Here is a 24,986-nt window from a genome sequence, read left to right as displayed (position 1 = left end):
TGTCTTCCACCCTTAGAAAGGACTCAGGAATGCATCCGATTTAGAAAGAACATTTACCACCTGTAAGCTTGAAGCTCCAGCTAAGGAAAGTTACTATAACCACAGGTTCTTCTACAGCATAGTGGTCTCCAAAGGAATTTTAGGGATCCTGGGCTGTCAGAGAAGGTGCCCTCCAGAGCACAAACATTCTATTACTTCATGAATCTAGCTGCTAGAAAATCATCTTCACATGCCAAAGATGAGGTCATGACTGATGTTGCTGGCAGTTAAGTACTTTCGATAGGAAGCAAACCCTCACTCACATAAGCTAATTATAAACAAATCATTTCCACTTATAACCTTATATACCATCATTTTCTTGGCCACCAAAAAGTCTGCAGACATTTGAGTGAATGAAATCTCACTCATGTGAAGAGCAATTTGTTGGGAAGCTAGAAGAAACTGAGGTGACTGAAGAGTTGTTTTGGGAAAGAGTATGAAGATTTCCCATCTCTCTTTCTACCCTAATCCATGTTTTAACTACAGAGGGTCTAACACTATGATCACCCTTGAAGAAAAGTAAATAACAGTCAAACAACTGCTGCTTATATTTGGTCCTTTACTCAATCAGCAAATCTTCACTAAAAGCACACTTCCTGCAGGCTAACCTCATGCTGGGCTCTAACACCAGAGTGGTGTTATTTAAGTACTAAACAGAGTTTCTAATTATTGAGAAAAGTTGCCATGCTTGGTAAAAACAGCCTTAAAAAGAGAGAGAGAGAGACTAATTTAATTCATCCACAACATGGGTGACTAACAGAAACACAGAACAAGCCTTCCTTAAATCCTAAAAATTTCTAATCTGGAACACTTTTGTATATAGAACATAAAAATTCACCTCTAGATGTCAAAATGTACAACTAGTTTTAGAGACTAGGTTTTAAAGGATTCTTTAAAGTGAATATCACCACTTAATACAGTAGATACCCATATGGATACCCTTCCTCTGACGTGGGTGAAGCTAAGCCATGAGTAGGGCTTACCCACTTTGACTATCTGGGAGGAGAAGAGAAAAACAGAAGAAAGGCAGTAAGGATCTGGCAAAAATCAACTAAAACCTTCATGGATTTATCTAAATCTTGTGATCTCAACCTTCCTCATGAAATGTGAGCCTTTGATCAAGGACATGTCTTATTCAGAAAATATAGTCAAACTGCCTACCAAGCCTCTGACAGTGAATCCTCATTCTAAACCATCCTCTGAAGAAGGAGGGACAGCATAGCTCCCAGGAGCAGGGCATATGGGTGGAGGCTGGGATTCAGACAGATGGAAGTGACAGTAGGCATAGCCAGCGTCCATGTGGAGGCTAGGAATTTTCAGACTACTTTTTATTTTTTCCTTACTATTCGGACAGTATTCTGGTCACCACAGGGGTGGGAATGAGCAGGTCTGGTAGCCATATCCAGTGGCATTTTATACTCTGGATGAGATGCTCTGTGCTCTTCAGACAACTCAAGTCTTCTCATGAAAGGTAACAGCAACACTACTATGACTCTAACCTACATATTGGCCCTTGTGATGAGCTTTACTGTGCCACAGCTGGAGAGGGAAACAGAACACTGCAGTTGTGTGTAGCATCTAGAAATCTATAAATTCCTCTGGGTTGTGGGGACTATGCCTCTGAAATTGAATCTAAACCCCAATTATGGTTCCTTGGATTTGCTTCTGAATCTTCACAGAGAACTGAAAGGGACTTTAGTTCACTAGAGAGAAAATCATGATGACGCTTATATCCTACCCTACACCGGGATCCTGTTCCTATCATTTAATTATATTTCAAAGCCAGCCACAGGCAGCGTCTAAGTCTGAGACACTATGAGAACCAAATGGGGTACAGGAGGAATGAGAAGTCTCCAGGGAAATATCAACACATTCAGGTTTCCAGATTCTAAACTATGAATCTAGAAACCACATTTTCTTCCCTTTGGAGATAAGAACAAAGCAGACGGGAAAGAGGTATAAGGCACCTCAGGTGGATGAAGAGGTCTGGACTTCAGAAAGAAAGGACAATTCAACTACAAGCTAGACTGTCTAGGTTTTCCACAATTGCTGCATTGGTTCACAGGGCAGTTCAGACATCTTAAGTGGAGGAAATGTGCTCATAAGCTTCCACTCTGCCTCAAATGTCGGGAAGTTAAGAATACTTTCAAATAAGTTGTATGAAAAACCAACTACATCAGAGAGATTGAGTGTTGAACTTGATTAAATCAGACTGGTACCAAGTTGACTGTTAAAAATGTTACTGAGACAACATTTCAGATCTCAGCTTGATGAAGAAGCTTTGCTCTGTGCAAAGAACATCCATACTTGAAGTCTGGAAATCGGAGTTTAAATCTTGGCATTTTTACTTATTGTGGCCTTGGCTAATCAGCCCCTTGGAACTCTGCTTCCTTATCACTAAAGTGAAAAGTCTACCACTTACAAACTCACAAGGTTATCAGGGCAGTTAAACATACATGAGAGCTCTGAACACAAAGCTCAGCAGAGACTGGTACTCAAATGTTTAGTTTTGCCCAGGGGGTGCTTTTCTCGCTACTCATAAATCTTTGCTTAATATTAACTTGGCCTGGTTTCTGCTCCATAAGCACCAATTTGTCCCAGTCTTACTTCAACTTTATGCTAATGTTACTCAACCTGCCAAGGACATGGCAAAGTTTGACATCAGTTGTGGGTGAGCATTAGCTTTTCAGGGGGAGAAAGAACACAAGCATGTACTAGCATTAGAAAATCCTTAACCATGGGGCGCCTGGGTGGCTCACTGGGTTAAGCCTCTGCCTTCCGCCCAGGTCATGATCTCAGGGTCCTGGGATGGAGCCCCGCTCTGCTCAGCAGGGAGCCTGCCTTCCCCTCTCTCTCTGCCAGCTGCTCTGCCTACTTGTGATCTCTCTCTCTGTCAAATAAATAAATAAAATCTTAAAAAAAAAAGAAAAGAAAATCCTTAACCCTAAAGGAAATCCAGTCAATCAAGTCAGTGTTCCAATTCTGGAGTTTATCTGGGACAACTTATACTGAACTTGGACTTGGTGAAAGAAAAAACTTCTACTACTGGGAAACCTGGTATGATTTCTGCCTGCTACTGCTTCACAGAACAACAGAAAAAAGGATATGGTTACAATATTCCTATTTCCTAAATCACAAATCGGGATGTGGTTCCTAATACATATGAACTACCAGAATGTTTATACAGAATGTCTGAAATAAGTGCCCTTAGAAAAATTTAGAATGTTCTCTAAATGTATGCATACATCACTAAGTATTTACCTCAAAAGCATTTTTTAAAAGATTTTTATTTATTTATTTGACAGACAGAGATCACAAGTAGGCAGAGAGGCAGGCAGAGAGAGAGAGAGAGGGGGAAGCAGGCTCCCCGCTGAGCAGAGAGCCCGATGTGGGGCTCAATCCCAGGACCCCAGGATCATGATCTGAGCCGAAGGCAGAGGCTTTAACCCACTGAGCCACCCAGGCGCCCCATACCTCAAAAGTTTTTTTTATTGTTTTGTTTTCCTCCCAGAAAAGCCATCCTCATAATAGTCAGTGGGGGGGAGGCAGAGAAGGAAATTTCAGTATTCATCGCAGAATATTAGTAGGAGAAAAACAGACAGGAAAGACTTATCAGAGCAATGGGAAAGGCAGGAGACCCAAAGATGATGAGCAAATGTAGGCTCCAGGGACTCAGCTGAGCAATCTCTCAAGATTGATCTGTTCTGCAGGACCTGGTTAGATAAACTGTCAGAAGAAAGTCATGAAGTGGAAGAACAGCTCACATGTCCCTAATGAGAAAGGAAGTCTGAGGGTTTCCCAGGCATGATTAAAGTTGGAAGTAGATGGGTTCCAAAGCTTGATCACTGAGGCAGTCTTCAGATTAGATATCTAAGCCTCTTGGGGTTAGAGTCTAAGCTGGGGTCAGAACACTCATGTTTATAAACTATAATCATCAAGCCTGGCACTCGTTTCCTCTCAGAGCAAAGAGATGCATTTTAGAGAGGTCCTTATGCCACAGGGAAATACACTAGGGCTATTCCTGTATTGAGATTCAGAAGACGTTGTTTGCATTATTGAATGAAGGGTGGCGACATGCTGTTGTACTTTCAGGTGGTAGTAAGTAGAGAACCAGGCAAACTACCCCTTTCCTGGTACTGACTCTGAAGAACACATAAACTTTAGCCACATGATGGCATGGTGAGTCTACCTATAGCCTTTTCTAGGATGGGGGTGGGAAGAGGTGAGGAGTGGAAGGAGAACAAGACCTGAAAAACACAGACAGACTCAAGGCAAACCACCCATGACTTGTCAGTGTCACTGAGGAGCAATGGAAGGGAGGGGACAAGAGACGATAGGAATGTGTATTTAACCTAGAGCAACCAACAATCAGGCAATCTAACGTTGGACAAACATCTAAATTTTCCATTGATATTTTCCCATTTTCAAGTTAATTTTTTTAGGCCTATGATTTTTTTTTTTTCCCAACCTGTATTTTAAAAAGGCAGGCTTGTCAAAAAGACTGGAAGGACCAACTTAAATTTAGTCAGGGCAATACTGCTTAAAACAGCTTGCCTTGTTTCTTTAGAATGGTTTGTGTGTTTCTGTTTGGTAAGGACTATATTTAGAATAATTTATTAGTGATAACAGTTCCTATCTAACAATGGGAAGATATCAAAGAGAAAAAGCCTCACAAGATTCAAAGGAATAATTCTTGAGTGATAACATTTTAAGTCACTGTAACATGTTAAAGGATAATTTTTGGCCTATGGTGAGGTGAAAATCAATCTGGACACCTAAAAGTCTCACCTGTTGAGTACTATTCAACCATGTCTAGTCTAGGGTCACCCTACATACAGTGCCTGAGATAGTTTTAAGACTTTTCAGAATTCCACGACCACAATACCATCCAGAATTAATAAAAAATGCCCTCAAGTATTTAAAAACCAAATCTGAGAATCACTGTGTTGAAGAATATAATTTAGTATCCAATTACTTCTGAGTTAGCAGTCTATTAATACATTTCTGGTTCTCTTCTGAAACCTCTGATTCTGTAGATGATGACCTGTTCAACGCGACAGTGTGATGTTCATTCAGTTTGGCATGGACATATACTGGCTCCGTGCCAGTAACAAGGGGATGCTCAATAAATGTTTATTGTTCAGGTCAACTGCATTGTATTCAACTCAAGACTGCCTAGCAGAGTCAAAATGAATTCTTTTAAAAATAGTCTTCTATTCCAAGGCACACATCAGTCCACAAAGTTCAGTGTGTTGCAAAGAAACCCAGTTCTGTGCACATGGATAAAAGCTGCAGACGTTAATTCTTTTTGTTTAGATTACATGGATTCCAATCTGGAAGGCTTGGAGAGGGAGTAAAATGCTGAGATGCTAATATAGATTGCTTAGCCATCTAGAAACTAGCTACACTTATGGGAGGTGTTGGCATGGGGGAACACTCTCACTAGACCAAGGGAATATAGATTACAACCCACACAAGTGTAAAACAAAACCATTTTAAAACAAAAAGCTTTAGTTTAACTTTAAAAAAAAAAAAAAAGGAGAGAGAGAGAGAACTTTGAGACTTATAAAAGGTATACTATCTAGGTAGGGAACACAAAATCCCATTTCTGACTAGACAACTAAATTTAATTCTTGCCTAACCCTAGGATTTGGAGCATCTTGTGAAGAATAGTAAAAAGGGTGAATAATAAAAAAGGGAATTTAGTTTCTAAACTTTTGTGTCTGTGACTTAAAAACAGACATAAAAAGTTAAAGCCAGTTCTGTTATTTTTATAACTGTGGGACTTTTTCTTTCAGAATTTTTTTTTCAGATCCCCAACTAGAAAAAATGGAGAGGGACCAGAATATGAAAACTAATTTGTACTTGTAGTTCACTGCAAAAAAAGAATAACTAGAATGCAGCAATAAATGTCCATTCTTTTAGAATACATATGTAATTAAAAGACTATCAAAGGGGATTCTTCTCCCTCTCTCCTCCAAAACGTAACACCAGTTAGAAAAAGACAGAATATTCCATGCCCCCACCCACATTTTTTTTTTCCAAACACAAGCAGTTTAGAAACAAAGGGCTACATTTGCCCTCATCTCATGATGCTGTTCACGTTTGTGTTAGCCCTTCCTAGACTCTATTCTGACAGCAGATAAAAGGGAGGCATCTCTGCCGCTTGGTTTTCTTCCTCTGGGCACAGTTCTCCATTAGAGTGAGAACAAGACCTAAAGATATTTGACTTTCTGAAAAACTGTAAAATTACAAACTTCATAATCACAATTAATATGTTTTAAAGTCCTTCAAAATGGAAACATGAATATAACTTTAGATAGGCCTACAGTTATCTTTCAGGAGTGTGCTTAAGTTGAGATCTGAATAAATACATTAGAAAAGCTGATGAACATTCAGAACTAGAAGTCATCAAAGTCAAAGACAAATAGCTGTAATTCTTTTTTTATAATTCTTGTATAATTCTTTTTTTCACTACTTCATCTTAATGGTCTCTGCTTTTTCTTTTCTTTTCTTTTTTAGTTAGAACGAAGTCGGCCTGCTTACGAATAACAGAGAAAACATTTCACTTTTGCAACTACAGGGCAATAGTGACCTTATTTTTTCATCTTACTTTTGAAAAATAAACTCAATTATTTTAAGCACTTTAAAAACTTCATTCTTACAAATAATTTTATTCTATTCTCCTGGTAGAACACTGTTCCGCAACTGATTAGATTTATATTTGGATTTAAATATTGAAGTCATCGGCTCAGCATCACTTCAAATGCCCCAGTCAGTTAGGATTCTGCCCAGTTTCAGCCCACAATTATTTTGTCATTTAAGCAACTTAAAAAAGAAAACAAACAAACAAACCAGGGAAGCTTTTAGAAAGTCGTAATAAAGATGCTCGAACATAAGTCATTTTTCAAAGTGCATTAAAAAAGGGGGGGATCTGTTTCACTTGGGAAGAGTTCAGTTTGCTTCCCAGCAACACAATTCCTAAGCAGTGGTTTGGCTTGTCACTGAGGGGTACACAGCTGCGCTGGACAGCTTTCTGATGGGGTGACTTCTTTCTCTGTCACACATAACAATGCTGACTAGCATGAAAATGCACACTGCCAAATGTATTGTTATTATTTTTAAAATATGTGGTTGAGAACACTAAATAGAATTCATCCTTTCAAAATAACAGTTTAATGAAATTGACTATCATACCATAGGAAAATAAAGCATTTGGGGAGAAAACGTTTAATCCTGAAAGAGTTAGCTCAGTGAAACTTCTTTTTGGACATTGTGTATAGCTGAGCAGAAACCTAGAAAATATTAAAGACTAAATACAAAGGGGATTTTGTTGTTGGTGGTTTTGTTTGTTGTGGTGTTACTATTTCCACTCACCAGCTCGAAGGGGTCGTGGAACTCCCCCAACAAAGATAGTTTTTCTGGGGTCCAAAGGCTGAGAACCATCCATTACAAAGTCACTGTCACTTAGGTTCCATGGTCGAATTTGCACCTGAAAAAAAGTCGTTTACTTGGTCCTTACTTCATTTCCATCAACCCCAAATGAGAATAAGGTGACTAAAGACAAACCCGCTGATTTGTGCATTTTACACATACATAACCCAAACAAAATCCAGTTATTAATTTATGTTATCTGCATTAGGTGCCTTTCACCAGAACTCAGGGGATCTACTTATAGGTACTCTACTCAGCACTCTAACACATATACCATGAAACCTTCAGAAACCACCTGTGGTTTTGAAAAAAGGCAGACTTTTAGAGACAGACTTGGGGTTTTGAATCGGATCCATTTTAACACATGATAGACTGTTTATAACCTGTCATAGTTCAGCACTTAGCTTTTTAAGAGCTCACCTAAAGAAAGGGAACAGGAATATGAGGAATATGTTCTAAAAATTATCTGTAGGTCTGGCTTTTAATTTTTTATCAACCCCTAAAATTGAAACATTCATCTTTCAGAAATATGGTTTAACACAGATCAACACTCATCGGGTTAGCATGGAATTACCAGCAATATCAAATACTGAAGCACACAGCGTTATCTATTTTTGATTTATCTGATTTTCTTAAACCAGTTTGGTTAAATAAAGGTGAGCCTAGAAATTGAAGTTATTTTTCAAAGAGTAGAAAAAGAAATCTAATGGACATACTTCTTTCTACTTGGTACTATCTCTTCACTGGTACTCTGACTTCCTGCCTACAAAAAACAAGGTATTTCATCAGAATTGTAACCTTAAAACATATTCCTTCCACTCCTTAACTCAATCATCAAAGAATAACTTAAAACAAAACCACACACACAAAAAAACCCTCCCATAACAAAAGGAGAGCTTCAGTACTGCCTGAGAATCAACCAGTTACTCAGCCAGAGAAGTGCTCGAGAAATGAGCTAGGTAGAAGCAGAGAACCAATGTCTATCTTTAGGGAACACACCTCTCCTTTCCCAGTCTCTCTGATAGGATAGGAAACATAACAGCTGAGTTTTCATTTCCTTAGTATCAACACAATTTTTCATTTTCCCCATGGCTCAACTGTCAACACTTAATGCAAAAAAACACATAAGATGATTTCTTATGTGGCTTGACTTGTATCTAGAAGTACTCTCATTTGAAAGGTAGTACATCTGTCAATTACAGTTTCAAACCACCTTGAATCAACTCGAGAACTGGCATTGCTCAGTTAGAAACAGTCCACAGATTCCTTATGATTGCTAAGTTCACCCCCTCCCCAACTTTTTGCCATTTATGACACTGTTGCCTTCACTAGTTTGTGAGAAGCAGTAAAATCTCCATTTCTTCCGTAGACCCTGAAAACATGGACCTGTTTTCAGTTCTGCTAACGTTTAAGCATTTGCTTCACCTTTATCATGTGGAAAAAAAAATAATCCTTGTTCTTCTCTTGAAACATTTCATCTATTTGACCAAATTACTGTTCCCTTGACATGTATCACACAGGCAGATTCACGAATACCATAAAGCACCACTTTTAAATTCCTTCATGAGGGCCCACTACTAATTTTTAATTAAAAACATAATTTCTTCATAATGTAAGAACAAAGATTCTAATGTCCCCACTAACAAAAACGTAGGACATATCTTCTTCTACACAGAGCCCTCTCTTCTTCCAGCCTCATCCTTGATAAATTTAAGGCAGTTTCAGGACCTGATAAGACAATTCCAATCATTTAGTGATGACTGAATTTAATTGTGGGTCACTTTGTTTCACAAATGAAAACAATTCCCTTGTAGTATCCATGGCGTTCTGGTTTCATTTAATCAGAAGTACAGAAAATGCAGCCTTCTAGAATAGCTGTAGGTTACTGCTGCTCAGAAAAACTCCCCAGAAGATCGCAAACCTTCCCACTGAGAGCTTTCATTACTGCCTCTTCTCCCGCCCACCCTTGCTTCGTTACATCACACACAACCCATTCCCTTAGCTATTCTTGTATTATAGATTAGGTAAAAATACAGGAAGAAGACTCAAGAGACAGTAATGATTAAACCCTATTCACAGAACCTGCATTTCCCAGCTGCCACAAGAAAAATAGCTCCCCAAAGCTCCCACCACCACAGAATCAGAGAAATGTCAACATAGGCCAACATCAGCACATTCTACATGCTAAGCAAAAAGTAATATTGTGGTACTGTTTGCACTGGGAAGTTCCATTCACACTCTGTTTTCCCTCTGAAATATAAGCTTGCTCTCACATAAGGCATGTTCTCCACCTTCTAAGTTTATTCTCAGCCCTCAGGGCCTGATACCCATATTTTATCTTTCTGACTTACACTTTGAATATATTTTCTGGTCCTCACTTATATATGTAGGTATTTCTCTACCTTTTAAATACCATGCTTTCTAAACTGACTCAAATAGACTGTAGAAAGGGGCAGAATACAAATAAAAGAACAGCTTTTTGATTATCTTCATTTATTTAATAATTATTTTTGAGACTGGATGAAATTAGAGCTCTGTTCTAATTCAATATAAACTTCCCCCAGCAAAACAGCCTTTACATATATAGGCATCACTGAGTGTACGTGTGAAACAAGCTTCCAGTACGTTGTCAAATAAGCTATACTCTGGGCGGTAGAGCCTCAACATCCTGAGGCCTGGGAGTTTAGGACTTCATCAGACAGGGTGGAAATTCCCTTACATGAGCCTGACAGTGATTCCAACACTCCTTCCTGGAGAAACCTGACCACATTTGCTTAAAAAGGTCACTCTAGAAAGAGGCATGGCCCATTGGCCTTCAGCCATGCCATGTCCTCATAGTATGGGTTACGCAAAACCAAATGTCCACAGCGATGGACAGGTAGCACAAACTTAACAGCCACCAGAACAGTTAGTCGTTAGGCCGGCAAAGACACCCGGGAGTAAAACGTTCCTTTTAAAGGAAGCACACTTCTCAGCTCCAGCAAGTAATTATTGTTTGGGAATGTGTTGCCAGATTTTTCCATTTTTGAAAAGTAGCTAGAAATTCAGATTTTTATGTGGAACTTCAAGGTTTTAATTTTATGCTGAGAAAGAATTCAAATGTTAAAGCCACTGTTCAGCTAAACCAAACTAACTGCAGACCAGATCTATCTTGTGGGCCTCAGACTTGTGATCTCTGACTGAAAGGTTTACTTTCTAGTAAACCTCACAGCTCCCAATGGAATGTTGTCTTCCATAAGCACTCATGAGAGAAAAAACAAAAATGGTTTTTCCTTGGTTTCTTTTTTAAGCGTGTATTCCTACGGAAGCTGTGGTGAGGATCATGAAACCTACTCTTTGGCTGGATTACTTGCTTCTTAATTCTTAAGAATAATCTGAATTAATATCTGAATTAATAATCTTCCTTGCATAATTGCTTATCTCCAAAGGCAAATCTTTTTAAGGATAAAGACAAAATCCAAACGTAAAGGTGGTGCTATTAATATATCAATTTATGCCATAGAATGTCTCTAACAGACTTCAAGAAGCCTAAAAGAATGTAACATTAATCATATCAACAGTTAGTACTGAAAGCACTCATTTTCCTATTCCAGGATTCCCAATGTATGTTCTGTGAACAGCAGGGCTGTAGGGTTGTTCTGCCAGACATGCAGTGTTTAGGAAAAGTTACAGGTTCTCTTCCTTCTTGGAGTTTCATGGCACCTATTGGTGTATATTAATCAAAGGCCCTTGGTGGGGTTATGGACATTGGGGAGGGTATGTGCTATGGTGAGTGCTGTGAAGTGCATAAACCCGGCGATTCACAAACCTGTACCCCTGGGGCTAATAATACATTGTATGTTTATAAAAAAAATTAAAAAATTTAAAAAAGAAAAAGAAACACATGTCAGAATAAAAAAAAAAAAAGGCCCTAAGAAGTTCTACAGGAAAGAAATCTGTTCAAATATTTTTTAATCCAGCATTTCCAAAATTTTTCTCATAACAACTACTAATATCCATATTTTGGTAATACTGCCCTATTATATCTTACTCTTAGTATGTAACAAAATATGGCATAACAAGGCTGAACCAACTAAACAAAATGTAGAAACTTCACTCCAATCACAGCTTTTTCTCACCTATTTCCTGCTATTGCTCTAAAAGGGTTGTTCTTCTAGAAATTTACTTTAAGTGGTTAAGAGCATAGTAAATATAAATAATAGTTCAAAAAATTGAAAGCTTTCTGACTAAACTGCACAAAAGAGATGTTTGGCTATTTTGATACCAATAAAGAATAAAATATTTAATTACAGTCCCATGTAAAAACCGAAGCATCAGTCTATGTAAAACTAAAAGTCATTCATAGGGATAAGAGCAGGCCAAGTATTAGGAAAAAAAAAATTTAAGAAATAGAGTGTGGGTCACTTGTTTTGACAAGAAGCTATAAGATCATTTTTTAGAAATTAATTTCATCAAAAATTTGCAAAAGCCTCTAAGTAAAAATTCAATATAAAATACATTTTTATTGTATCTTTAATAACTGGGTAAGAGAAAACACATAGCTTTAGTAAGAACAGTTTTTTAACATAAACCTTAGGGGTTTAAGTCTTCACACATGACCAAGCCACCCTACGGCCCTAGAATTCTCTGTTTAGACCACTATTTAGAATTTAGACATTTATCTACAAGTAAATAACAGTATCTTGAGCTCATTTTGAACATCTCACCTATATTTCATCCTTGTCTGATCATCTCTTTAGGTTACAAACATCCAACACAGGAACGTCCTACTGCTTAGCGCACTCCTTTTCATCTCTTCATCTCAAGACCACACCACAAAGCAACCAAACTGTTCAGAGTCAACAGTGCAATCTGGTGGCCAGCACAGGAAACTACCTGATCAAAACCCCTTTCCTGCTGTTTTCTTTCCCTTGAATTTCCCATAAAGTATATGGTGTAGCCTCCCTACCCTCTATTTCCTCTTTCTTTTTTCAATACCCTTCAAACTCCTACTCAGGAGGAGGTCTCCATTTTTCTCTCCCTAGTCATACAATCCTTTCAATCTACATGAATCATAAAAGCAATACTGCAGAAACACCAGGACTGCTCTCCCGAGCAACCAGCAGCATCGCCGCTCTTCTGATGGCCAGGATGAGTCAGCTAAACTTAGGTCCCCTGACATACAGCTGCAACAGCTCGGCTGCACGGGTAATGAACTCAGGCCCACCCCAGCTGTCAGCAATTCTATTTTAAGCATCATAGACCTCACAGAATGACTGGAGTGCCCCACAGTATCACGAATAAACAAGTTTGTGGTTTGTGAGGCATCTTTATCTCTTCCATGCTGAAAGAGGTTGTTTTATTATTATTAACCACCAAAACTAACACCATAACAGCAATAATTATGGTCTGGATTCTCCAAAGAACATTCATATTTGGTATCTCATTTCGACCCAATTTCTTTTTTAAAAGATTTTATTTATTTATTTGTCAGAGAACGAGAGAGAGCAGCGGGAGAGAAGCAGGCTCCCTGCTCAGCAAGGAGCTGGTTGCGGAACTCGATCCCAGGACTTTGGGATCATGACCTGAGCTGAAGGCAGATGCTTAACCAACTGAGCCACCCAGGCGCCCCTCAACCTAATTTCTACCACATAGCTCCCTAACAAAAAGGTGAGTCAGTTTCCAGGAGTTTAGATGCTGCTTATTATTTTCAAGTGCTGCTCTCCACCCTATGGAGAGGAGGAGATACCCTCCCTGTATCTTCCGGGGGAAGTGGCCAGAGAGCAACCTAATAGCTCATCGGTTTCACTGCTCTTGATAAGAGTTCTCTACACTGGGCTGCTCTGGGGCCTCCAGTCAGAATCCCACTGGGCATCTAAGCAGAAAACTAGCTCTCAGACTCAAACTATTTCTCCCACTCTGTACATAGAAACAGATTAACAGGCCCCAGAGAGCTTCATCAAAATAGGCAGGATTCTTCCTAGACAGGGAGCTAAAAGTAACCCTGGGAAATTCTCTCATGCCCTCCCAGAATGCCCCAGGTCCACCATCAGGGTCAGGAAACGGTCTAGGTACAAAAAAGAACGCCCTGCCACCTGTACCAAGCTGCACAGCCTGCCCGATGTAGGGAAACCGCAGGCTTTCAGCCCTTCAGCTACTTTTGAACAATTCAAATAGCACTCTGCATACTGTTTTCCTAAGGGCACCCAGTACCCAAACAGAGCATGGATAAACTGCCCTGAAGAGGGTGATCTACATCTTTGCTCCGTGCTTGACTTAGTAAAGCAAATACCAATTAAATGTAGTGATCAATACCCATACTTGTAACTGGAAGATTCGATGGAAATCTTCTCTCTAAAGGCTTTCCTGACTCCTTCAGGAATATCTGACCACTTTGCCTTTGAGCCCCCACCCTACGGCCACCCCTTATAAAACTTTTCTCATAGCACCTTGGACTCCTTACTTCACTTAGTATTTGCATGCTTGTTTCCTTCCCCCGGGCTCTAGGGTCCTCTAAGGGGGAGACCATATCTCTCTGTGGGTCCCAATTGCCTGGCAAAGCACCCAACAGAGTGAGCGCTCTGTGCTCATCAGCGTTCTGGTGAATTAACAAAGGTTTTCCTGTGGGGCAGACGTTGATGCCACAAGATGTCCAGCCACTGCCCTTCTACAGCTCCCAGACCACTCTCCTCACTCCACTGAAAGCCACCTGCCTGGGATAGGGAAATACAGTGTGTCTGATCACCAGTGGAAGCCCTGAGGCCTCGCCTAATCAGCGCAAATTTCTGATGTCCCCCCACTCCTGTGATCTACTCAGTGATCAGAACTGCCCAGTGCTCATCATCGCTGCTGATACTCCTACATCATTTAGAAAATACAAGCACGGTAGATGATGTCCTTTTTTTTTTTTTTTTTTTTTTTTATGATTTCCTTTTGAAAGAAAGAAGAAACTAGCACTTTTGAAGACATACACTACACCACCATGCTAGGCATTTGAACACACTGTCACACTTAAACTCACCATAACTTAAACTCATCATAACTTGATGCTGTAAACATTACCCCTACTTCAGAGATAAGGAAACAAGGGCTAAGAAGAGTAAAGTCAAGTCAGAACTGAAACCCAGGTTTATCTGACCCAGAGTCTATATAGATACTCTTTCCAATGCAATGATGTCCTGTGCCTGCAAGAGTCCTTGTCCTTCAGGCTACTTGGCCACCAGCCACGCTTCCTGAGAGTCACCTGAACAAGCCAAAATGCATTTTTATTTGTGAATGATTAATTTCTCTCTTCTTTCTAAGTTCATTCTGCTCCTTTTCGATTAAGAAATGACTGGTAGATTCTTCTTAAACCTACTAACAAAATGAGCAGTTAGAAAAGCTGAAGAAAATGATTTAGCAATGAACTGGCACTGTATTCAACTACTTTAACTTCCAGGTTCATAGCCTCAAGCAATTGTGCTCTTGCAGCCAGACAATTTTGTCCAATGTCTACACAAATGTGTATTTCCAGCTCCATGGTACTAGGACAAGGATGTTGTTACTGGCATGCTGATCACTAAAACTCTTGAGAGTAATATACACATAAAAGTTCAAGTTACCTAAGTTTTTCCTGGGAAGAAGCCTATTCTTTGAATGAGCTTCATGGAATACTAATTCCACCAAAACCTTCACATGTATAATCCCCAAATAGGTATATCGAATGCTGGATTAAAAAATATTACACAAATTTATTTACTGCAAGATTTCTCAGAACCTTAATATATCAACTTTTCCCAAATGTTCTTGCCTATGGGACGCTTAATTGAAGGAGAAAATGGATATAAAATGCATAAAATTCTCAACAAATGACATCTATTATTGTTATGAGCAAACCTTTTGGCAATGATGCTCTCAAGAGACAAGTGTCTGATGGGCCAGGTGTTCTTCAGAACACCCTCTGGAAAATACTAATATGGTCCCTTAAGGGGACCACTAGAAACTATTTTAGTGTATCAAAACTGCAGCATCTTTTAGACCTCCCTAAAAAGGAATATTAGGTCCAAAGATTCAAACACTAAGAAACTCTGGACTCAAATGCAAATTCAGAGAGTGGGGAGAGGAGAAGGCTTTATTATGAATAAGAGGTATTTCTCTCATTTTAGAGGAGAAATTTCACCTTTGGAGAAATTCTTATGATAGAAGTTGCTCAAACCATGAAATTTAGACCAAAAGGAACAAATAAATAAATAAAGAAGATTAGAAATGCTGACGATTTCCAAGGAGGGATATGACAAATCCGATTTGACTGAGCCAAGATAAAATTATACTTATTGTCTTAGGAGGTAGTAGGGGGAGAATGAAAGAGTTTAAGTAAATATACCACAAACCCAAGGGCTGAGGCCATCAATCAAGGAGCCCTGTAACTTAGCTCCTATTCATTTTCCCAATTTAATTTCCCTCTGCTCCCTTTCATACATTTGTGCTTCATCTAACCAACCTAAATGTTCTCCACTCATTCTACACAGTTTCTCATTTCTGTGTTTATACTTTTGCCTTTCTCTGCAATGTCCATTTCCCGCAATTCCATAGCTCCACCTCTCCCCTGGCTAATCTCCAAACCCTTTTCAACTTTCAAGGCCTAGTTCCAATGACACATCATCCAAGAAGCTTTCTTTCTCACTCCAGGTATGTATAAGCTCTCCAAAGCACTTAATCTTTATCTTCATTGTATTTGTTATTTTTCCTAATTTGACAAATATTTGAAAAACTTTTATGTGCCAGGCTCTATAGGTTCATATATTTATATATTTGTTTTATCTACCCATTATACTTTAACTTTCTGAACACAGGATTTTGTCCAATTCATAGTAACCAGCTCTAATGTCTTATCCATAGTTGATACTCAAACATGGTCTAAAAGAAGGAAGGCACATTACTTTGAAAAGATGGCTGTATGTGGGCTGGAGATAGCTATAATAGTAGGTGTGAGTCACTATAGATGGTGTAGTGATCAGAGAAGGCTTCAGGAAAGAGATGGCATTTGAGAGGCTTCTTAAAATAACTGTAGCAATTAGAAATTGAGACAGGAACAGAAATATTTCAGTCAACTGGAATATAGGGTTCAGAAGGAAAGCAGAAAAAAGGAAGGTTGGAAAAAACTTTAAGTCACACTGGGAAGGTTTTAGTCCCAGGCAAAAGGACCTGGACTGTCTGTGTGCCTAAAGAGGAGGGACTAAAAGTGCTAGCTCATATATTAACAGGAGTAGTAAAGACCAGAATTATAGAGAGATTGGACAGAATTAAAAATTAAAGAACTGAGCCAGCCTCCAACTGGTTTCCAGCTTCCTTTGCGCTCAACATTTTTTTTTCAATTTTTGTTTTTCAAATTTTGAGTGGATGACCATGTTACCCGAGCAATAACCAAAATTCAGTTTTAAATATACAGTTGACCCGTGAACAACACAGGTTTGAAATGTGCAAGTCCACTTATATGCATACTTTTTTCGATAAAGGCAGTATGGTACACTTTTCCTCTTCCTTATGATTTTTTTAAAAGATCTTTATTTATTTATTTGAGAGAGAGAGAGAGAGAACTGAGAGAGAGAGAGAGAGAGAGCATGAGAAGGGGGAGGGTCAGAGGGAGAAGCAGACTCCCTGCCGAGCAGGGAGCCCAATGCAGGACTTGAGCCCAGGACTCCAGGATCATGACCTGAGCCGAAGGCAGTCACTTAACCAACTGAGACACCCAGGTGCCCTTTTATGATTTTCTTAGTAACATTCTCTTTTCTCTAGCTTACTTTATTGTAAGAATAAGGTATAACAGTATATATAATATACAATATGTTTAATCAAGTATATATGTTATTGTTAAGGCTTGTGGCAATAGTAAATATTGGTGGTCAAGTTCCCGGGAAGTCAAAAGTTATATATGGATTTTTCAACTACATGGGGGTCAGTACGCCTAATACTCCCACCCCACCCCATTGTCCAAGGGTCAACAGTATAGCAAAATCAATCTGTCATATTTCAGGATATTTATAAATTGTGATTATGCTATAAATTGTAAGGAGGGAGAAGCAGGAAACTTCTAGGATACTCCTTCCAAAGTGTCTACTATGCCACATCTCTGGCCAAAGTGTTTTAGCAAGTAAGAACCATAAACATCTCCTTCCACACCCTGTCTTCAAGGTTACTGTTTTTCAGTCCTTATCTCTGTTAGTCTCTGGCAAGTTTCCTGCTCTATCCATTTGCTATTTTGAACCTTCAGGTTCAGCCTTTTTATATGTTCAAAAAGTGGAGTCACTCTGATGAGAGAAACCACTGTCACAGTGTCTGTCCAATTCACTGGAAGCCTGGGCAAAAACACAGCTATCCTTTGGGATGCTAGAATATCTGAGCAATGGAACTTCTCTTGCTGGAGGACAGAAAAAAATGACACAGCTAGGAGCTCTGCAGTAACTCCTGCTCTTGACAATTTATTTACCCTTCTTTGGGAATGAGAAGTCAATCGAACAAGCTATCAATACAGTGTCTTCTGCCATCTTTCAGGATCAGACCTATACATAGGGTAGGCTGAGTGGTCATAAATGAAAGGTAATCACTGACCAAAAGTATCTTCCTAATACTATCTGAAACCCACTGATTAGGGATTTGTTTGAGTTAAAAAACAAACATAATCTTAGAGAGGTGAGAGGGGACCTTGCTATCAGGCTCTGTATTAGGAAAACAATCTGATTAACCTAATCCACAAAAGGGAATGTGGGTTTGACTGGGGGGAAGGGATAAGGGAGAAGGTCAAAGGATAGAAAATCTGTGAGATTTTCTGGAACACTGTATATTTCCAAAGAGAAATCCAGGGAGGACCAGAGAGAACTAAACAACAGAATGGGGGCACTAGGATCCTGAGAGGTAGCCAAGATAAGAAGTAGAAAAATCAAGAAAGAGCCATAGCTCAGAAGATTTGGTGAATGAGTTCCAAAGGCTGACTTTACCTTGAGTTATTGCCAAGGTCCTCATTTACTCCCAATAGTTTAACCCAGCTCTCACTTTCTGTGGGAGCATCCAAAATGAGGTGGAATGTACCGAAACTTGGGTGGGGAAGTGTGGCCAAATGAGTTTGGGAGTGATAGATATGAACTGAAGCCAAGAAAGAGAAGGTTTCAAAAATGGAGCCAAAAGAGCTGGAACCCAAAATGGGATCCAGTTCATTAGAATTACAGGTATTTGGGGACTTTTCTGTTTCCCATCCTATGTTATATTCAAATTGTTTTTGCTGGAAATTCTGAGTATGCCTGGGTTAAAGAAATACGTGATCAGCAGCCACCATTCAAAATTCACCAAGCTCCAATAAAACCTCTTCACTTGAGTTCAGAAAATGAAAACTGCAATAAGGCAGAAATTTGTAGAAACACAGTAAAAGTTAGTTTGCCCATAAACATTTCCAAAACAGATAATTACACTAATTATTTTCAAAGTCCTTCAAGCCCAGGGTAATACACGTATTTGGAGGGAAAACAATCAACATACCACAGCCATCTGCAACTGCCACTGCTCATTCCCTTCTCAAAAGATGTCCAGTCCTGGCGAAGGCTTGCCCTGACAAGGCATAATACCCTCCTTCTCCCACAGAGCCAGGGACATGACCCTTCCAAGGTACACAAGCCCATGTGCTCATCTCCATTCTCCTCTCCTCAATTCAACAGCTTCTTCTTCTTCTTCTTTTTTAAAAATTAACATATAATGTATTATTTGCTTCAGGGGTACAGGTCTTTGAATCATCAGTCTTATACAACTCACAGCACTCACCATAGCACATACCCTCCCCAATGTCCATAACCCAGCCACCCCATCCTTCCCCACCTCACCCCACTCCAGCAACCCTCAGTTTGTTTCCTGAGATTTAGAGTCTCTTACGGTTTTTCTTCCTCCCTGGTCCCATCTTGTTTCATTTTTTCCCTCCCTCCTCACCCCCACCCCCCACCCTGCCTCTCAAATTCCTCATATCAGAGAGATCATGTGATAATTGTCTTTCTCTGATAATTCAACAGCTTCTTAATCTACTTTGGGCGTAACTATCTCTATGCAGACCTCTACCCCTCTGCCTTTTTTATGTATAAATATATTTCAAATCCTCTCCTACAGTGACAGAGGCTCTCTGGAGGTTGACCATTTACCTTTCAAACATCTGACCCCACCATATTGGGATTAGTCTCTCTAATCACACACTATTCCAAAGAGATTTAGAGAAGTTACCTCAGCGTTCTCATTATTTATTCAGATAAAGCACTGCATACTCGCATACTCCCATCCTAGCCACAAAGCACAGACTCTCCACATTGTTTAAATTCAGACTAAAGTTGACAAAGGTTCCTTACTCTTTTTCCTGACCTTATCCATGTTGGCTAGCTGCTATAAAAATTTGGTTATGGCCCCAGAATTTGAAAAATACAGGGGCACGGTCACACTTGCTAAAATCCTGCTTCTTCTGCATCGATTATTCTATGACTCAATATCCCCATTCTTTAGTGACTCCTTCTGCTTTCCATGCTGCAGGCTCCCCCTTATAAGTGGACAAGTCCCAGTATCATTCTTTTGCAACCAACTGTAAACCCTGTTCTAGAGGTCACCATTCCTTCCAGCAGACCTTACCATGTACATAAACTCTAAACTTGCTCTCCTAACTATAGCACTATTTGGCACTAATAGCATCATCCAATTATACTTGTACAAGTCCCAAATACTTTCACATTCATTTTTCTCTTACCTGAGCTGCTCAACATCCCAGAGAGATATCATATTCCTGCCATTTTATAGATAATGAAACCAAGATTCTACAAGTATTAGTTGACTTATTCTGAGCCAAGCAGATAATTTAAATGAGCTGGAGTCAAGATTTCTACTTCTGACCCCAACTCTTTCCCCATGCACATTTCTGAGAATTAATCTAACTGCTAAGCAAGCCACACATGGCTGGTATCAGTCTGACAGGATGTGCTGCAGGCCCTGTGAGAGATACCTGCTTTGGTCCCCTAGTCTGTATCACTATTTTTAACCCTATTTCCCACCCCTAGCACCAGTTCTTGATACACAAATTCACTCCCTCCCAATTTCCCTCCGTCCTACTTCTACCATGTTAACCAATTACTTTTTTTGTTGTTATTCTGAACATAGTCTTGCCCCTTCTCCACTGATAACCCCTCTGTCAGGAGAAAGGAAGCAGTCTTCTCTTACCCTATGACTTACTCATACTCTTTGGTTCAGAAACCACAAACTCTCTATACACATACATTTATTTATGGTTTTGGGTCCATGTTCTCTGTCCTTGCCTTCTCCTGCCCTGTTCGAAGCTATCCATTTGCGAGTGTAAGGTCCTAGCCCAGAAGGCTCTAGCTAGTCCATTGTGGGTACCATCCAGTACAATGCCTTGCATTCACAGGATCATAAACACTGCCGATTACGATCTTTTTAAAAATAATAATAATAAATTATTCCTGTCCTTGATCTGAAATAATGACAGAAACCAGTTGCCAAAACCACTAAGAGCATTGTTTACTTCAATTCAGAGTTACTGAATAGGAATTAGCTTAAAAGAGCTGTAAAGTGAAAGACAAGGACATATTTGTTTACACGCAGTCCCAAAGGGATAAAACAAAATACTGAGTAATTTGTTATTAGTTTCCCATTCACAAGAGTCCAGCTCTACTGCATAGCAAGGTCACCCCGGGTAAGAGGATCCTAGTTACCAGCATTCCCATTACAGAGAGGATGTGATCAGCTATTCCAAATGCATACGTGCTCTAACAAAGCATCCGCTGGCTGCGTATCACTTACTGGTTTATCCTTGATGGTGGGGCTGGACACGCACAGGTACAGCTTCCCGTCTTCTTCCAGGCAGGCATCTATCAACGCTTGCACTGAGCTCTCCTCCTGGAACAGCAGAAAGGCATAGCCTTGGGAGAACAAAAACAAAAGGATAGAGAGAGAAATCAGTACGTTTAACTCAAAGTACCAAATAAAAATTTACCTGCTATTTCACTTTGGCAACTTCTTACTAAAATCCAAGAACTTGAAATGGGACACAAGGAAGTAATAGTCACTGAGACTTTCTTATGCCAAGCATTGGGTTAGGTACTTGTAGACATTATCTTGCTTAATTCTCATAAGTACTCAGGGGAGCAAGTTCAAATTCCTCATAAGTACTCAGAGGAGCAAGTTCAAATTCCTCTATGGAATTTCCACGAAATACAAACACACCTCATTTTATTGTCCTTCATGTTATTATGCTTTGCAGATACTGCATTTTTTTTTTTTTTTTTAACAAATTGAAAGCCTGTGGCAACCCTACATCAGGTAAATCTTTTGGAACCATTTTTCCAATAGCATTTTCTTACTGTGCGTCACTCTGTCACATTTTGGCAATTCTCACAGTATTTCAAACTTTTTCATCATGATTATTATATTAGTCATGGTGATTTGTGATCAGGGCTCTTTGAGATTACTATTGTGATTGTTCTGGGGAGCCATGAACCGGGCCCACATAAGAAAGTGAACTTCATAGTTACTGTGTGTGTTCTGACTGTTCCAGTGACCAGCCATTCCACTGTCTCTCTCCCTCTCCATGGCCTCCCTATTTCCTGAGACACACCATATTGAAAATAGGCCAATTAATAACCCGACAATGGCCTCTAACTGTTCAAGGAACAGTCACGTTTCTCACTTGAAATCAACAGCTAGAAACGATCAAGCATAGTGCAGAAGACATGTTGAAAGCTGAGAGAGGCTGAAGGCAAGGCCTCTTGAGCCAGTTACTCAAGTTGCAAATGTAAAAGAAAAGTTCTTGAAGGAAATTAAAAGTGCTACTCCAGTGAACACATGAGTGATAAGAAAGCAAAACAGCTTTATGGCTGATATGAAAAAAGTTCTAGTGGTCTAGATAGCTCAAACCAGCCACAAAATTCCCTTCAACCAAAGCCTAACCCAGAGCAAGGCCTTGACTCTGCAATTCTATGAAGGATGAAGAGAGGTGAGGAGGCTGAAGAAGAAAAGCTGGGAGCTAGCAGAAGCTGATTCATGAAATTTAAGGAAAGAAGCCATCTCTGCGACATAAAAGTGCAAAGTAAAGCAGCAAGTGCTGATGTAAAAGCTGTAGCAGGATATCCAGAAGATCTTGTTAAGGTAATTAATGAAGGTGCTTGCAGTAAACAGCAGGTTTTTCAATGTAGATGAAACAGCTTTCTATTGGAAGAAGATGCCATCTAGGACTTTAACAGCTAAAGAGGAGAAGTCAATGCCAACCTTCAAAGCTTCCAAGGGCAGGCTCACTCTCTTATTAGGCATTAATACAGCTGGCGACTTTATGTTGAAGCCAATGCTCATTGACCATTCTGAAAATCCTATAGCCCTTAAGAATTATGATAGATTTACTTTGTGCACTATAAATGGAACAATAAAGCCTGGATGATAGCACATCTGTTTACAAGATAGTTTATTGATGATTTTAGGCCCACTATCGACCTACTGCTCAGGAAAATAGATTCCTTTCAAAATATTATTGCTCATTACAATGTACTAGGTCACACAAAAGCACTGATGGAGACGTACAATGAAATGAATGTTGTTTTCATGCCTGCTAACACAATGTCCATTCTGCAGCCCATGGATCAAGGAGCCATTTCAACCTTCAAGTTTTACTATTATTTTTTTAAGTTTATTTACTTATTTTAGGAGAGATCTCACACCCCAAGATCAAGAGTCGCATGTACCTCTAACTGAAACAACTAGGCGCCCCAGTCTTACTATTTAAGAAATACATTTAATAAGACTATAGCTACCAGAGATTCCTCTGGTGGATCTGGGCAAAGTAAACTGAAAACCTTTTGAAAAAGATCTACCATTCTAGATGTCATTAAGAACAATCATGATCATGGGAAGAGGTCAAAATATTACCGTGACAGGAGTTTGGAAGAAGTTGATTCCAACTTAAGGATGACTTTGAGGGGTTCAAGACTTAAGTGCAAATGTGGTAGAAATAGCAAGGGAACTAGAATAAGTACATTTAAAATGAAGATGTAACTGAATGGCTGCAATCTCAGCCAGTTTTAATGACAAAACTTTAACAGATGAGGCGTTGTTTCTCACAGATGAGCAAAGAAATGGTTTCTTGAGAGGCAATCTATTTCCAATGAAGATGCTATGAAGATTGTTGAAATAACAAAAGATTTAGAATATTACATAAACTTAGCTGATAAAAGCAGAGGCAGAGTTTGAAAGGATTGACCCCAATTTTGAAAGAAGTTCTACTGTGGGTAAAATGCTATCAAACTGCATCGTATGGTACAGGGAAATCATTTGTGAAAGGAGTCAATCAATGTGGCAAAGTTAATTGTCTTACTTTAAGAAATTACCACATCCATCCCAAACTTTAGCAATCCCCACCCTGATCTGTCAGCAGCCATGAACACTGAGACAAGATTCTCCACCAACAAAAAGATTACAACTCACCAAAAGCTCAGATAATGGTTAGTGTATTTTAGCAATAAAGTAATTTTTTAATTAAGGTATGTACAGTTTTTTAGATATAATTGCACACTTAATAGACTACAGTATGGTGTAAACATAACTTTTTAAAAAGATTTTATTTATTTATTTGAGAGAGAGAGAGAGAGAGAGAGATATCACGAGTAGGCAGAGCGGCAGGCAGAGACAGAGGGGGAAGCAGGCTCCCTGTTGATTAGAGAACCCGATGCGGGGCTTGATCCCAGGACCCTGAGATCATGACCTGAGCCAAAGGCAGAGGCTTAACCCACTAAGCCACCCAGGTGCCCCAGTAAACATAACTTTTATATGCACTGGGAAACTAAAAAATTGGTTTGATTCACTTTATTGAAATATTTGCTTTATTTGGATGGTCTAGAACTGAACCCACAATATCTCCATGGCATGCCTATAAATCTGGTCATCATGAGAGCAGGCAGATTCATCATTGGCCTGAGCCACAACCACCAGCCAAAAAAACCAGCATCATCTGCCCCCCAAAATCTATCAAGCTTTAGGCTTGACACATGCTACAACTTGGATGCAAATACAACTTGGATGAAAATACAATGCTAAGTGAAAGAAGCCAGGCACAAATATTGTATGATTCCATTTATATAAAATGCCAAGAACAGGCAAATCTAACAGCAAAACTAGAAAAAATATTTCTTCCTATCTTCTTTCTACTGGAAACAGTATCAAACAATCACCAAGCCCCAAGGAATCTATTAAAAATTCAGTGTTTTCATTTAATGTGAGAACATTAATTCCACTTGCCAAAGTGAATATTAGAGATGAGTGAGTTAAAACATGCAAATCATAAAGAGGAGGTCTCAGCACGTCCTCTCAAACCTCCTGCCTCACCATGTTAAACCCTGGTACAGATGGCTCACAAATGTCCTAGAGGCACACTGGATATCTTGTTCTTGAAGAGGACCCCATCTGTGTACATTATGCACAGATGCATCAAAAAAGCCTGGGATGGGAAGTCTGGGTTGCTCAGTCGGTTGAGCATCCAA

The 24,986-nt window shown here is 39.4% G+C and overlaps 1 protein-coding gene across 3 annotated transcripts in view; it reads right to left on the bottom strand.

Annotated features, from left to right (window-relative positions):
• Positions 1 to 24,986, bottom strand: part of CPEB3 (cytoplasmic polyadenylation element binding protein 3) — a gene marked incomplete at its 5' end in the record, with an annotated part of 151,874 nt that overhangs the window by 26,299 nt on the left and 100,589 nt on the right. For all 3 annotated transcript variants that reach the window (XM_080823314.1, XM_080823315.1, XM_080823316.1), the window contains 2 exons: positions 7,417 to 7,531; positions 21,265 to 21,383. In XM_080823314.1, the coding sequence (XP_080679440.1) occupies positions 7,417 to 7,531; positions 21,265 to 21,383 (234 nt within the window). The remainder of the gene's footprint in view (positions 1 to 7,416; positions 7,532 to 21,264; positions 21,384 to 24,986) is intronic.

Source organism: Martes martes (genome assembly GCF_963455335.1).
Source record: "Martes martes genome assembly, chromosome: 14".
In the NCBI taxonomy this organism is placed as follows: Eukaryota; Metazoa; Chordata; class Mammalia; order Carnivora; family Mustelidae; genus Martes; species Martes martes.
This window is presented reverse-complemented; position numbering and strand designations above follow the sequence as displayed.